The sequence below is a fragment of the Coregonus clupeaformis genome, chromosome 8 (assembly GCF_020615455.1).
Source record: "Coregonus clupeaformis isolate EN_2021a chromosome 8, ASM2061545v1, whole genome shotgun sequence".
In the NCBI taxonomy this organism is placed as follows: domain Eukaryota; kingdom Metazoa; phylum Chordata; class Actinopteri; order Salmoniformes; family Salmonidae; genus Coregonus; species Coregonus clupeaformis.
This window is the reverse complement of record NC_059199.1, coordinates 61,786,310-61,801,077: the sequence shown is the minus strand read 5'-3', so window position 1 is coordinate 61,801,077 and position 14,768 is coordinate 61,786,310. Positions and strand designations below refer to the sequence as shown.

At 45.3% G+C, this 14,768-nt stretch overlaps 1 protein-coding gene across 4 annotated transcripts in view; it reads left to right on the top strand.

Moving 5' to 3' along the window:
* Nucleotides 1-1,649: 1,649 nt before the first annotated feature.
* The window catches only part of LOC121572274 (rap guanine nucleotide exchange factor 5-like), a 75,748-nt gene continuing 62,629 nt past the window's right edge, over nt 1,650-14,768 (top strand). For all 4 annotated transcript variants that reach the window (XM_045222133.1, XM_041884294.2, XM_041884293.2 and 1 more), the window contains exon 1: nt 1,650-2,034. In XM_045222133.1, coding sequence (XP_045078068.1) covers nt 1,879-2,034 — 156 coding nt within the window. In that variant the 5' untranslated portion in view covers nt 1,650-1,878. The remainder of the gene's footprint in view (nt 2,035-14,768) is intronic.

Below are 14,768 nucleotides of genomic sequence, written 5' to 3'. Positions count from 1 at the left end.
GCAAGTATTGTAGAGACAGAGATGTTGCTCTCTGCCACTGCTTGAGGTAGATTGCAAGTATTGTAGAGACAGAGATGTTGCTCTCTGCCACTGCTTGAGGTAGATTGCAAGTATTGTAGAGACAGAGATGTTGCTCTCTGCCACTGCTTGAGGTAGATTGCAAGTATTGTAGAGACAGAGGTGTTGCTCTCTGCCACTGCTTGAGGTAGATTGCAAGTATTGTAGAGACAGAGATGTTGCTCTCTGACACTGCTTGAGGTAGATTGCAAGTATTGTAGAGACAGAGATGTTGCTCTCTGCCACTGCTTGAGGTAGATTGCAAGTATTGTAGAGACAGAGATGTTGCTCTCTGCCACTGCTTGAGGTAGATTGCAAGTATTGTAGAGACAGAGATGTTGCTCTCTGACACTGCTTGAGGTAGATTGCAAGTATTGTAGAGACAGAGATGTTGCTCTCTGACACTGCTTGATGTAGATTGCAAGTATTGTAGAGACAGAGATGTTGCTCTCTGCCACTACTTGAGGGAGACTGACAGTACTGTGTGACCTGCAGAGTCAGGAGGATGGGCAGATGTCCGGCCCCTAGTAACCTCCCTAGCAACCCATCAGGGCACAGGTCACACAGGTCAAAGAGAGTTTGAGAGGCAGGTTTATGGTGCCCCCTAGACTCTCAGGCTCTGGTTGTGGGGGGTGGGGAGTGGAGTGTGCAGCTCTGGGTTGTGAGATGCTGATAACAGTCACCTGCAGGGAATTTTAATAGTAATGCCCAGTAAGACTAGCTGACGTGGGTTTAACAGTAGTGGAAGCTCCCTCTAGCCAATGCTTACACCAATCAATCCAATGCTTTTAAATCCATGACAGGGAGGGTGCAAGTGCATAGTTTGGGAGAAGTGTGAAGAATCGGGATGCAGCCTTTGTGCACAGTTGTTGTGAGACCCAAAACCAGACACTACCCAGGATGCACTCTGACAACTTTTAGAGACACAGAGAGAGTTTGGAGGGTGAAACACCCAAATACACTTATATAAAGCAGAAAGTGTGTGTGTGTTAGTATAATCTGAGTGGATGAAAGGGGTCAATTATGTGAGATTAAGACTCTGGATAACACACACACACGACATCTCAGTTATACACTGACTTCAGCCCATTCACTTAGACCCCTGTACGTGTGTTAGAGAGAGAGAGAATGAGACAGAGACCTGTGTGTGGAATGTACATTTCATAGCTTCATGACATTCTCCCACTGTCAGGTGACTTCAGTTTAGAAAAATGCACACACTCACACCCTGATGGTGTAGCCTAATGGCCCTTTGTTTACCTATGGAAATTGGAGTCACATGCAGGTTAGTCAATGAAGTAGCCTCCAGTCTGTCCTTTCCACCATTTTGTTTCTGAATGCCACAGAAAAGACAACTCTTTAATACAACATTCATAAGCTTGGCCCTCATTTGTCAACATTGATATGTAGCCTAAATGTGTTATTATTATCATTCTTTTCTGATTAGGATTTAAAAACTGGGATAATGTACATACAATGTATTAAATGTTTAGCGAGGTGTTATGACTCCTCTACGTCTGACAAGTGGAAATTATGCAAAGATATTCCTCTGCGAGTACCTCCCCGCACAAACACACAGTCACACACTGATAGTCCAAGGGAAGAAGAGGAGGAGGAAATGGGTGGAGAAGCGTCGCGTGCTGCTGCGGCTAAAGGTCATTAAGGCGCGCGGTTCGTTCGTTGCTGAACAGATGCAGGTCGGTGTGTGAATGAGAGAGAGCTCTAGGCGGAGAGAGAGAGAGACGATGAACCGTAGCTGGTGTTGCTGTGTGTGAGAGGAGAGAAGAGGAGCGGGAGTTGGAGAGACTGAGAGAGACAGACATGGACGACTCGGATCCTGGTGGAGAAGACGGTATGGTCGGTGGCTGGCGGTGGAATAACCGGAACACCGGAGCTCGAGACCAGGTTCAGCTCAGGCAGAAGATCCGGGATTTACCGGGACTATTGAAACATGGACTGCACCTACGGAAGAAAAGCGTGAGTACCGACATAAAGATATAGAACAATTTTCCTTCCGTGTGTGTGTTGTGGTTGGTCGTTAAGCGTTACTCGCTTTACCTCCCTGAGCCCCTCTCTCTGTCACCTCATTGTCACGATTCACCTGGATGTGCTGTTGTTTCACACGACCTAACTGTAGCAACGGCAGGTCGTGTGTGTGCGCGTGCGTGTGTGTGTGTGCGCGCGCTTCAGGCTCCTGCCATTCACTAGTTGTTGTACATCCATAATGTGTTTTAAGCTGCCATACCTACACACACACGTCTTGGTCCAGACTTGATTCAGTTAATAATGTTACTTGCCCATTCATGTACTCTAATGCCCCCTTGTTCTCGAGCTAATATGTTAACTGCCAATGACAGTAATACTAACCTTGTTTCTCAACTCTCCTCAAGTGTGTGTAGGTTAGTGTATAATGATCTGCTAAGAATCCTCCTGGAGGATGGGAGGACACACACACACACACACACACACACACCTAACCTACACACACACACACACACACACACACACACACCTAACCTACACACACACACACCTAACCTACACACACACACACACACACACACAGCCACCTAACCTACACACACACACACACACACACACACACAGCCACCTAACCTACACACACACACACACACACACACACACACACACACACACACACACACACACACACACACACACACACACACACACACACACACAGCCACCTAACCTACACACACACACACACACACACACACACACACACACACACACACACACACACACACAGCCACCTAACCTACCACACACACACACACACACACACACACAGCCACCTAACCTACACACACACACACACACACACACACAGCCACCTAACCTACACACACACACACACAGCCACCTAACCTACACACACACACACACACACACACAAGCACCTAACCTACACACACACACACACACACACACACACACAGCCACCTAACCTACACACACACACACACACACACACACACACAGCCACCTAACCTACACACACACACACACACACACACACACACACACAGCCACCTAACCTACACACACACACACACACACAGCCACCTAACCTACACACACACACACACACACACACACACACACACACAGACACACCTACACACACACACACACAGCCACCTAACCTACACACACACACACACAGCCACCTAACCTACACACACACACACACACACACACACACACACACACACACACACACACACACACACACACACACACACACACACAGCCACCTAACCTACACACACACACACACACACACACACACACAGCCACCTAACCTACACACACACACACACACACACAGCCACCTAACCTACACACACACACACACACACACAGCCACCTAACCTACACACACACACACACACACACAGCCACCTAACATACACACACACACACACACAGCCACCTAACATACACACCGAACCGACAAAGTAATAAAGAGCCTAGTGTCTGTCCTGGGTGTGAAGCGCCTAGTGTCTGTCCTGGGTGTGAAGAGCCTAGTGTCTGTCCTGGGTGTGAAGAGCCTAGTGTCTGTCCTGGGTGTGAAGAGCCTAGTGTCTGTCCTGGGTGTGAAGAGCCTAGTGTCTGTCCTGGGTGTGAAGAGCCTAGTGTCTGTCCTGGGTGTGAAGAGCCTAGTGTCTGTCCTGGGTGTGAAGCGCCTAGTGTCTGTCCTGGGTGTGAAGAGCCTAGTGTCTGTCCTGGGTGTGAAGAGCCTAGTGTCTGTCCTGGGTGTGAAGAGCCTAGTGTCTGTCCTGGGTGTGAAGAGCCTAGTGTCTGTCCTGGGTGTGAAGAGCCTAGTGTCTGTCCTGGGTGTGAAGAGCCTAGTGTCTGTCCTGGGTGTGAAGAGCCTAGTGTCTGTCCTGGGTGTGAAGAGCCTAGTGTCTGTCCTGGGTGTGAAGAGCCTAGTGTCTGTCCTGGGTGTGAAGAGCCTAGTGTCTGTCCTGGGTGTGAAGAGCCTAGTGTCTGTCCTGGGTGTGAATGCAGGGTTTGTAGGAAAGGCTAAAAGAGAGAGACTAAAAAGAGATCTGGTCTGTCCTGACATGTTCAGGAATCTAATGAATAGTTCTATAACACAACGGAAGTGTTATCATGTATGTTGTCAGACAGTAGCTGTAGTAGAAAGATAACAGTAGAAGTGTGTCGACTCAAATCTGTTTTTATCCTAAAGGGCCATGGCAAGGCCATGCAGTGTGTGTCAAATAAAAAAAGTTGTATTTGTCACATGCACGGAATACAACAGGTGTAGACTTGACTGTGAAATGCTTACTTACAAGCTCTTTCCCAAAAATGCAGAGTTAAAAAGTAAGAAAATTAGCAAATAAAACTAGAAAATAGTAACATAATAGATAACAATAACGAGGCTAGATCCAGTAGACTAGCGGTACTGAGTCAATGTGCGAGGGTACGAGGTGGTTGAGGTTATATGTACATGTAGGTAGGGGTAAAAGTGACTAGGTAATCAGGATAGATAATAAACAGAGTAGCAGCAGTGTTGGTAGTTGAGGTTATATGTACATGTAGGTAGGGGTAAAAGTGACTAGGTAATCAGGATAGATAATAAACAGAGTAGCAGCAGTGTTGGTAGTTGAGGTTATATGTACATGTAGGTAGGGGTAAAAGTGACTAGGTAATCAGGATAGATAATAAACAGAGTAGCAGCAGTGTTGGTAGTTGAGGTTATATGTACATGTAGGTAGGGGGTAAAAGTGACTAGGTAATCAGGATAGATAATAAACAGAGTAGCAGCAGTGTTGGTAGTTGAGGTTATATGTACATGTAGGTAGGGGTAAAAGTGACTGTAATCAGGATAGATAATAAACAGAGTAGCAGCACACACACAGAGATGTATACAAAGCTCTCCCTCACCCTCCATTTGGCAAATCTGACCATAACTCTATCCTCCTGATTCCTGCTTATAAGCAAAAACTGAAGCAGGAAGCACCAGCGATTCGGTTAATAAAAAAGTGGTCAGATGACGCAGATGCTAAGCTACAGGACTGTTTTGCTAGCACAGACTGGAACATGTTCCGAGATTCTTCAGACAGCATTGAGGAGTACACCACATCAGTCACTGGCTTCATCAATAAGTGCATCGATGATGTCGTCCCCACAGTGACCGTACGACATACCCCAACCAGAAGCCATGGATTACAGGAAACATCCGCACTGAGCTAAAGGGTAGAGCTGCCGCTTTCAAGGAACGGGACTCTAACCCGGACGCTTATAAGAAATCCCGCTATGACCTCCGACGAACCATCAAACAGGCAAAGAGTCAATAAAGGTCTAAGATTGAATCATACTACACTGGCTCTGACGCTCGTCGGATGTGGCAGGGCTTGAAAACTATCACAGACTACAAAGGGAAGCGCAGCCGCGAGCTGCCCAGTGACACAAGCCTACCAGACGAGCTAAACCACTTCTATGCTCGCTTAGAGGCAAGCAACACTGAAGCATGCATGAGAGCACCAGCTGTTCCGGACGACTATGTGATCACGCTCTCCGTAGCCGATGTGAGTAAGACTTTTAAGCAGGTCAACATTCACAAGGCCGCAGGGCCAGACGGATTACCAGGACGTGTACTCCGAGCATGTGCTGACCAACTGGCAAGTGTCTTCACTGACATTTTCAACATGTCCCTGACTGAGTCTGCAATACCAACATGTTTCAAGCAGACCACCATAGTCCCGTGCCCAAGAACTCTAAGATAACCTGCCTAAATGACTACCGACCCGCAGCACTGACATCTGTAGCCATGAAGTGCTTTGAAAGACTGGTCATGGCTCACATCAACAGCATAATCCCAGAAACCCTAGACCCACTCCAATTTGCATACCGCCCCAACAGATCCACAGATGATGCAATCTCTATCGCACTCCACACTGCCCTTTCCCACCTGGACAAGAGGAACACCTACGTGAGAATGCTATTCATTGACTACAGCTCAGCATTCAACACCATAGTGCCCTCTAAGCTCATCACTAAGCTAAGGATCCTGGGACTAAACACCTCCCTCTGCAACTGGATCCTGGACTTCCTGACGGGCCGCCCCAGGTGGTAAGGGTAGGTAACAACACATCTGCCACACTGATCCTCAACACGGGGGCCCCTCAGGGGTGCGTGCTCAGTCCCCTCCTGTACTCTCTGTTCACCCATGACTGCATGGCCAGGCACGACTCCAACACCATCATTAAGTTTGCCGACGACACAACAGTGGTAGGCCTGATCACCGACAACGATGAGACAGCCTATAGGGAGGAGGTCAGAGATCTGGCCGTGTGGTGCCAGGACAACAACCTCTCCTCAACGTGACCAAGACAAAGGAGATGATTGTGGACTACAGGGAAAAAAAAGAGGACTGAGCACGCCCCATTCTCATCGACGGGGCTGTAGTGGAACAGGTTGAGAGCTTCAAGTTCCTTGGTGTCCACATCACCAACGAACTATCATGGTCCAAACACACCAAGACAGTCGTGAAGAGGGCACGACAAAGCCTATTCCCCCTCAGGAGACTAAAAAGATTTGGCATGGGTCCTCAGATCCTCAAAAAATTATACAGCTGCACCATCGAGAGCATCCTGACTGGTTGCATCACCGCCTGGTATGGCAACTGCTTGGCCTCCGACCGCAAGGCACTACAGAGGGTAGTGCGTACGGCCCAGTACATCACTGGGGCAAAAGCTCCCTGCCATCCAGGACCTCTATACCAGGCGGTGTCAGAGGAAGGCCCTCAAAATTGTCAAAGACTCCAGCCACCCTAGTCATAGACTGTTCTCTCTGCTACCGCACGGCCAGCGGTACCGGAGTGCCAAGTCTAGTTCCAAAAGACTTCTCAACAGCTTCTACCCCCAAGCCATAAGACTCCTGAACAGCTAATCATGGCTACCCGGGACTATTTGCACTGCCCCCCACCCCATCCTTTTACGCTGCTGCTACTCTGTTAAGTATTTATGCATAGTCACTTTAACTCTACCCACATGTACATATTACCTCAACTACCTCAACTAGTCGGTGCCCCCGCACTATTGACTCTGCAATGGTACCCCCCTGTATATATAGCCTCCCTACTGTCACTTTATTTTACTTCTGCTCTTTTTTCTCAACACTTTTTTTGTTGTTGTTTTATTCTTACTTTTTTGTTTAAAATAAATGCACTGTTGGTTAAGGGCTGTAAGTAAAGCATTTCACTGTAATGTCTGCACCTGTTGTATTCGGCACATGTGACCAATAAAATTTGATTTGATTTGGTAGTTGAGGTTATACAGTGGGGAGAACAAGTATTTGATACACTGCCGACTTTGCAGGTTTTCCTACTTACAAAGCATGTAGAGGTCTGTAATTTTTATCATAGGTACACTTCAACTGTGAGAGACGGAATCTAAAACAAAAATCCAGAAAATCACATTGTATGATTTTTAAGTAATTAATTTGCATTTTATTGCATGACATAAGTATTTGATACATCAGAAAAGCAGAACTTAATATTTGGTACAGAAACCTTTGTTTGCAATTACAGAGATCATATGTTTCCTGTAGGTCTTGACCAGGTTTGCACACACTGCAGCAGGGATTTTGGCCCACTCCTCCATACAGACCTTCTCCAGATCCTTCTGGTTTCGGGGGCTGTCGCTGGGCAACACGGACTTTCAGCTCCCCTCCAAAGATTTTCTATTGGGTTCAGGTCTGGAGACTGGCTAGGCCACTCCAGGACCTTGAGATGCTTCTTACGGAGCCACTCCTTAGTTGCCCTGGCTGTGTGTTTCGGGGTCGTTGTCATGCTGGAAGACCCAGCCACGACCCATCTTCAATGCTCTTACTGAGGGAAGGAGGTTGTTGGCCAAGATCTCACGATACATGGCCCCATCCATCCTCCTCTCAATACGGTGCAGTCGTCCTGTCCCCTTTGCAGAAAAGCATCCCCAAAGAATGATGTTTCCACCTCCATGCTTCACGGTTGGGATGGTGTTCTTGGGGTTGTACTCATCCTTCTTCTTCCTCCAAACACGGCGAGTGGAGTTTAGACCAAAAGCTCTATTTTTGTCTCATCAGACCATGACCTTCTCCCATTCCTCCTCTGGATCATCCAGATGGTCATTGGCAAACTTCAGACAGGCCTGGACATGCCCTGGCTTGAGCAGGGGGACCTTGCATGCGCTGCAGGATTTTAATCCATGACGGCGTAGTGTGTTACTAATGGTTTCCTTTGAGACTGTGGTCCCAGCTCTCTTCAGGTCATTGACCAGGTCCTGCCGTGTAGTTCTGGGCTGATCCCTCACTTTCCTCATGATCATTGATGCCCCCACGAGGTGAGATCTTGCATGGAGCCCCAGACCGAGGGTGATTGACCGTCATCTTAAACTTCTTTCATTTTCTAATAATTGCGCCAACAGTTGTTGCCTTCTCACCAAGCTGCTTGCCTATTGTCCTGTAGCCCATCCCAGCCTTGTGCAGGTCTACAATTTTATCCCTGATGTCCTTGCACAGCTCTCTGGTCTTGGCCATTGTGGAGAGGTTGGAGTCTGTTTGATTGAGTGTGTGGACAGGTGTCTTTTATACAGGTAACGAGTTCAAACAGGTGCAGTTAATACAGGTAATGAGTGGAGAACAGGAGGGCTTCTTAAAGAAAAACTAACAGGTCTGTGAGAGCCAGAATTCTTACTCGTTGGTAGGTGATCAAATACTTATGTCATGCAATAAAATGCAAATGAATTACTTAAAAATCATACAATGTGATTTTCTGGATTTTTGTTGTAGATTCCGTCTCTCACAGTTGAAGTGTACCTATGATAAAAATTACAGACCTCTACATGCTTTGTAAGTAGGAAAACCTGCAAAATCGGCAGTGTATCAAATACTTGTTCTCCCCACTGTATGTACATGTAGGTAGGGGTAAAAGTGACTATGTAATCAGGATAGATAATAAACAGAGTAGCAGCAGTGTTGGTAGTTGAGGTTATATGTACATGTAGGTAGGGGTAAAAGTGACTGTAATCAGGATAGATAATAAACAGAGTAGCAGCAGTGTTGGTAGTTGAGGTTATATGTACATGTAGGTAGGGGTAAAAGTGACTAGGTAATCAGGATAGATAATAAACAGAGTAGCAGCAGTGTTGGTAGTTGAGGTTATATGTACATGTAGGTAGGGGTAAAAGTGACTAGGTAATCAGGATAGATAATAAACAGAGTAGCAGCAGTGTTGGTAGTTGAGGTTATATGTACATGTAGGTAGGGGGTAAAAGTGACTAGGTAATCAGGATAGATAATAAACAGAGTAGCAGCAGTGTTGGTAGTTGAGGTTATATGTACATGTAGGTAGGGGTAAAAGTGACTAGGTAATCAGGATAGATAATAAACAGAGTAGCAGCAGTGTTGGTAGTTGAGGTTATATGTACATGTAGGTAGGGGTAAAAGTGACTAGGTAATCAGGATAGATAATAAACAGAGTAGCAGCAGTGTTGGTAGTTGAGGTTATATGTACATGTAGGTAGGGGTAAAAGTGACTAGGTAATCAGGATAGATAATAAACAGAGTAGCAGCAGTGTTGGTAGTTGAGGTTATATGTACATGTAGGTAGGGGTAAAAGTGACTAGGTAATCAGGATAGATAATAAACAGAGTAGCAGCAGTGTTGGTAGTTGAGGTTATATGTACATGTAGGTAGGGGTAAAAGTGACTAGGTAATCAGGATAGATAATAAACAGAGTAGCAGCAGTGTTGGTAGTTGAGGTTATATGTACATGTAGGTAGGGGTAAAAGTGACTAGGTAATCAGGATAGATAATAAACAGAGTAGCAGCAGTGTTGGTAGTTGAGGTTATATGTACATGTAGGTAGGGGTAAAAGTGACTAGGTAATCAGGATAGATAATAAACAGAGTAGCAGCAGTGTTGGTAGTTGAGGTTATATGTACATGTAGGTAGGGGTAAAAGTGACTAGGTAATCAGGATAGATAATAAACAGAGTAGCAGCAGTGTTGGTAGTTGAGGTTATATGTACATGTAGGTAGGGGTAAAAGTGACTAGGTAATCAGGATAGATAATAAACAGAGTAGCAGCAGTGTTGGTAGTTGAGGTTATATGTACATGTAGGTAGGGGTAAAAGTGACTAGGTAATCAGGATAGATAATAAACAGAGTAGCAGCAGTGTTGGTAGTTGAGGTTATATGTACATGTAGGTAGGGGTAAAAGTGACTGTAATCAGGATAGATAATAAACAGAGTAGCAGCAGTGTTGGTAGTTGAGGTTATATGTACATGTAGGTAGGGGTAAAAGTGACTGTAATCAGGATAGATAATAAACAGAGTAGCAGCAGTGTTGGTAGTTGAGGTTATATGTACATGTAGGTAGGGGTAAAAGTGACTGTAATCAGGATAGATAATAAACAGAGTAGCAGCAGTGTTGGTAGTTGAGGTTATATGTACATGTAGGTAGGGGTAAAAGTGACTGTAATCAGGATAGATAATAAACAGAGTAGCAGCAGTGTTGGTAGTTGAGGTTATATGTACATGTAGGTAGGGGTAAAAGTGACTAGGTAATCAGGATAGATAATAAACAGAGTAGCAGCAGTGTTGGTAGTTGAGGTTATATGTACATGTAGGTAGGGGTAAAAGTGACTGTAATCAGGATAGATAATAAACAGAGTAGCAGCAGTGTTGGTAGTTGAGGTTATATGTACATGTAGGTAGGGGTAAAAGTGACTAGGTAATCAGGATAGATAATAAACAGAGTAGCAGCAGTGTTGGTAGTTGAGGTTATATGTACATGTAGGTAGGGGTAAAACGTGACTAGGTAATCAGGATAGATAATAAACAGAGTAGCAGCAGTGTTGGTAGTTGAGGTTATATGTACATGTAGGTAGGGGTAAAAGTGACTGGTAATCAGGATAGATAATAAACAGAGTAGCAGCAGTGTTGGTAGTTGAGGTTATATGTACATGTAGGTAGGGGTAAAAGTGACTAGGTAATCAGGATAGATAATAAACAGAGTAGCAGCAGTGTTGGTAGTTGAGGTTATATGTACATGTAGGTAGGGGTAAAAGTGACTAGGTAATCAGGATAGATAATAAACAGAGTAGCAGCAGTGTTGGTAGTTGAGGTTATATGTACATGTAGGTAGGGGTAAAAGTGACTAGTAATCAGGATAGATAATAAACAGAGTAGCAGCAGTGTTGGTAGTTGAGGTTATATGTACATGTAGGTAGGGGTAAAAGTGACTAGGTAATCAGGATAGATAATAAACAGAGTAGCAGCAGTGTTGGTAGTTGAGGTTATATGTACATGTAGGTAGGGGTAAAACGTGACTAGGTAATCAGGATAGATAATAAACAGAGTAGCAGCAGTGTTGGTAGTTGAGGTTATATGTACATGTAGGTAGGGGGTAAAAGTGACTAGGTAATCAGGATAGATAATAAACAGAGTAGCAGCAGTGTTGGTAGTTGAGGTTATATGTACATGTAGGTAGGGGTAAAAGTGACTAGGTAATCAGGATAGATAATAAACAGAGTAGCAGCAGTGTTGGTAGTTGAGGTTATATGTACATGTAGGTAGGGGTAAACGTGACTAGGTAATCAGGATAGATAATAAACAGAGTAGCAGCAGTGTTGGTAGTTGAGGTTATATGTACATGTAGGTAGGGGTAAAAGTGACTGGTAATCAGGATAGATAATAAACAGAGTAGCAGCAGTGTTGGTAGTTGAGGTTATATGTACATGTAGGTAGGGGTAAAAGTGACTATGTAATCAGGATAGATAATAAACAGAGTAGCAGCAGTGTTGGTAGTTGAGGTTATATGTACATGTAGGTAGGGGTAAAAGTGACTAGGTAATCAGGATAGATAATAAACAGAGTAGCAGCAGTGTTGGTAGTTGAGGTTATATGTACATGTAGGTAGGGGTAAAAGTGACTGTAATCAGGATAGATAATAAACAGAGTAGCAGCAGTGTTGGTAGTTGAGGTTATATGTACATGTAGGTAGGGGTAAAAGTGACTATGTAATCAGGATAGATAATAAACAGAGTAGCAGCAGTGTTGGTAGTTGAGGTTATATGTACATGTAGGTAGGGGTAAAAGTGACTAGGTAATCAGGATAGATAATAAACAGAGTAGCAGCAGCATATGTGAGGAGTGTGTGTGGAATCAATATGCGTGTGTGTGTTGTGTGTGTGTGTGAGCGTATGTTGTGTGTGTGTGAGCGTATGTTGTGTGTGTGTGTGTTGGAGTGTCAGTGTAGTATGTGTGAGTGTGTGGGTGGAGTCCAGTGAGTGTACATAGAGTCAGTGCAAGAGTGTCAGTGCCAAGAAAGGGTCAATGCAAATAGTCATGGAACAATTTGATTAAATGTTCAGCAGTCTTATGGCTTGGGGGTAGAAGCTGGCGGCAGGTAGCTTAGTGGGTAAGAGCGTTGTGCCAGTAACCGAAAGGTCGCTGGTTCTAATCCCCGAGCCGACTAGGTGAAAAATCTGTCGATGTGCCCTTAAGCAAGGCACTTAACTCTAATTGCTCCTGTAAGTCGCTCTGGATAAGAGCGTCTGCTAAATGTATAATAAATAAAATAAATAATAAAGCTGTTCAGGAGCCTTTTGGTCCCAGATTTGGCGCTCTGGTACCGCTTGCCGTGCGGAGTGAAGAGTCAATGGCTTGGGTAGCTGCGGTTGTAGAAACATTTTCGGACCTTCCTCTGACACCGCCTGGTATAGAGAACAGGGAACACAGGAGGGGACTGAGCACGCAACCCTGTTCGGCCCCAGTGTTGACGGTCAGCGTGGCTGTTATGTGTTGTTGCCTAGCCTCACCACCTGGGGGCGGCCCGTCAGGAAGTCCAGGATCCAGTTGCAGAGGGAGGTGTTCAGTCCCAGGGTCCTGAGCTTAGTGATGGAGGGCACTATGATGTTGAACACTGAGCTGTAGTCAATGAACAGCATTCTCACATAGGTGAGCCTCTTATCCAGGTGGGAGAGGGCAGTGTGGAGGGCAATAGAGATTGCGTCATCTATGGGTCTGTTGGGGCGGTATGCAAATTGGAGTGGGTCCAGGGTGTCTGGGATGATGGTATTGATGTGAGCCATGGCCATCCTTTTAAAGCATGTCATGGCTACAGATGTGAGTGCTACGGGGCAAATGTAATTTAGACAGGCTATCTTGGCATTCTTGGGCACAGGGACTATGGTATTCTACTTGAAAAATGTAGGTATTAGAGACTGGGTCAGGGAGAAGTTGAAAATGTCAGTGAAGACACTTGCCAGCTGATCAGCGCATGCTCTGAGGATGCGTCCTGGTAATCCACCTGGCCCTGCGGCCTTGTTAATGTTAACTTGTTTAAAGGTCTTGCTCACATCGGCTATGGAGAGCGAGATCACACAGTCATCCGGAACAGCTGGTGCTCTCATGCATGGTTCAGTGTTGCTTGCCTCGAAGCGAGCGTGGAAGGTATTTAGCTCATCTGGTAGGCTTGTGTCACTGGGCAGCTCGACACACTTCTACTGTTATCAGGTGGACCTTGCGGGCGCTGCAGGATTTCAGTCCTTCACGGCGTAGTGTGTTACCAATTGTTTTCTTGGTGACTATGGTCCCAGCTGCCTTGAGATCATTGACAAGATCCTCCCGTGTAATTCTGGGCTGATTTCTCACCGTTCTCATGATCATTGCAACTCCACGAGGTGAGATCTTGCATGGAGCCCCAGGCCGAGGGAGATTGACAATTATTTTGTGTTTCTTCCATTTGCGAATAATCGCACCAACTTGTCACCTTCTCACCAAGCTGCTTGGCGATGGTCTTGTAGCCCATTCCAGCCTTGTGTAGGTCTACAATCTTGTCCCTGACATCCTTGGAGAGCTCTTTGGTCTTGGCCATGGTGTAGAGTTTGGATGTGATTGATTGATTGCTTCACCCTTTAAGAGTGTGCTCCTAATCTCAGCTCGTTACCTGTATAAAAGACACCTGGGAGCCAGAAACCTTTCTGATTGAGAGGGGGTCAAATACCTATTTCCCTCATTAAAATGCAAATCAATTTATAACATTTTTGACATGCTTTTCTGGAGTTTGTTGTTGTTATTCTGTCTCACTGTTCAAATAAACCTACCATTAAAATTATAGACTGATCATGTCTTTGTCAGTGGGCAAACGTACAAAATCAGCAGGGGATCAAATACTTTTTTCCCTCACTGTAGTTTCATGTTTTAATGTCACATGCACAAGTATAGTGAAATGCCTTTCTTGCAGCTCTAACCCCAACAATGCAGTGATCAATGTAATACAAAAAAATTGTGCCAGCATCGGTTTGTGGTAGTCAACAGTGGTAGAAAACTCTCTTGGTAAATAATGTGTTCTGCAGCTTATCATTAGGTATTCGAACTCAGGCGAGCAAAACCTTCAGACTTCCTTAATATTAGAGATAGCACACCAGCTGTTGTTAACACAGAGACACACACCTCCCCCCTAACCTTACCTAACGCTGCCGTACGGTCCTGACGATGCATAGGAAACCAGCTAGATGTAAATTATCCATGTCCTTGTTCAGCCACGACTCTGAGAAACACAGGATATTACAGTTCTTCAGGTCCCGATAATCGGATAGTCTCGAACTGAGAGTTTTTTTCTCCAGTGACTGTACGTTCGCCAAAAGAACAGCGGTTGCACGCCAACGTAGTTTTATCAGTATACCCGCC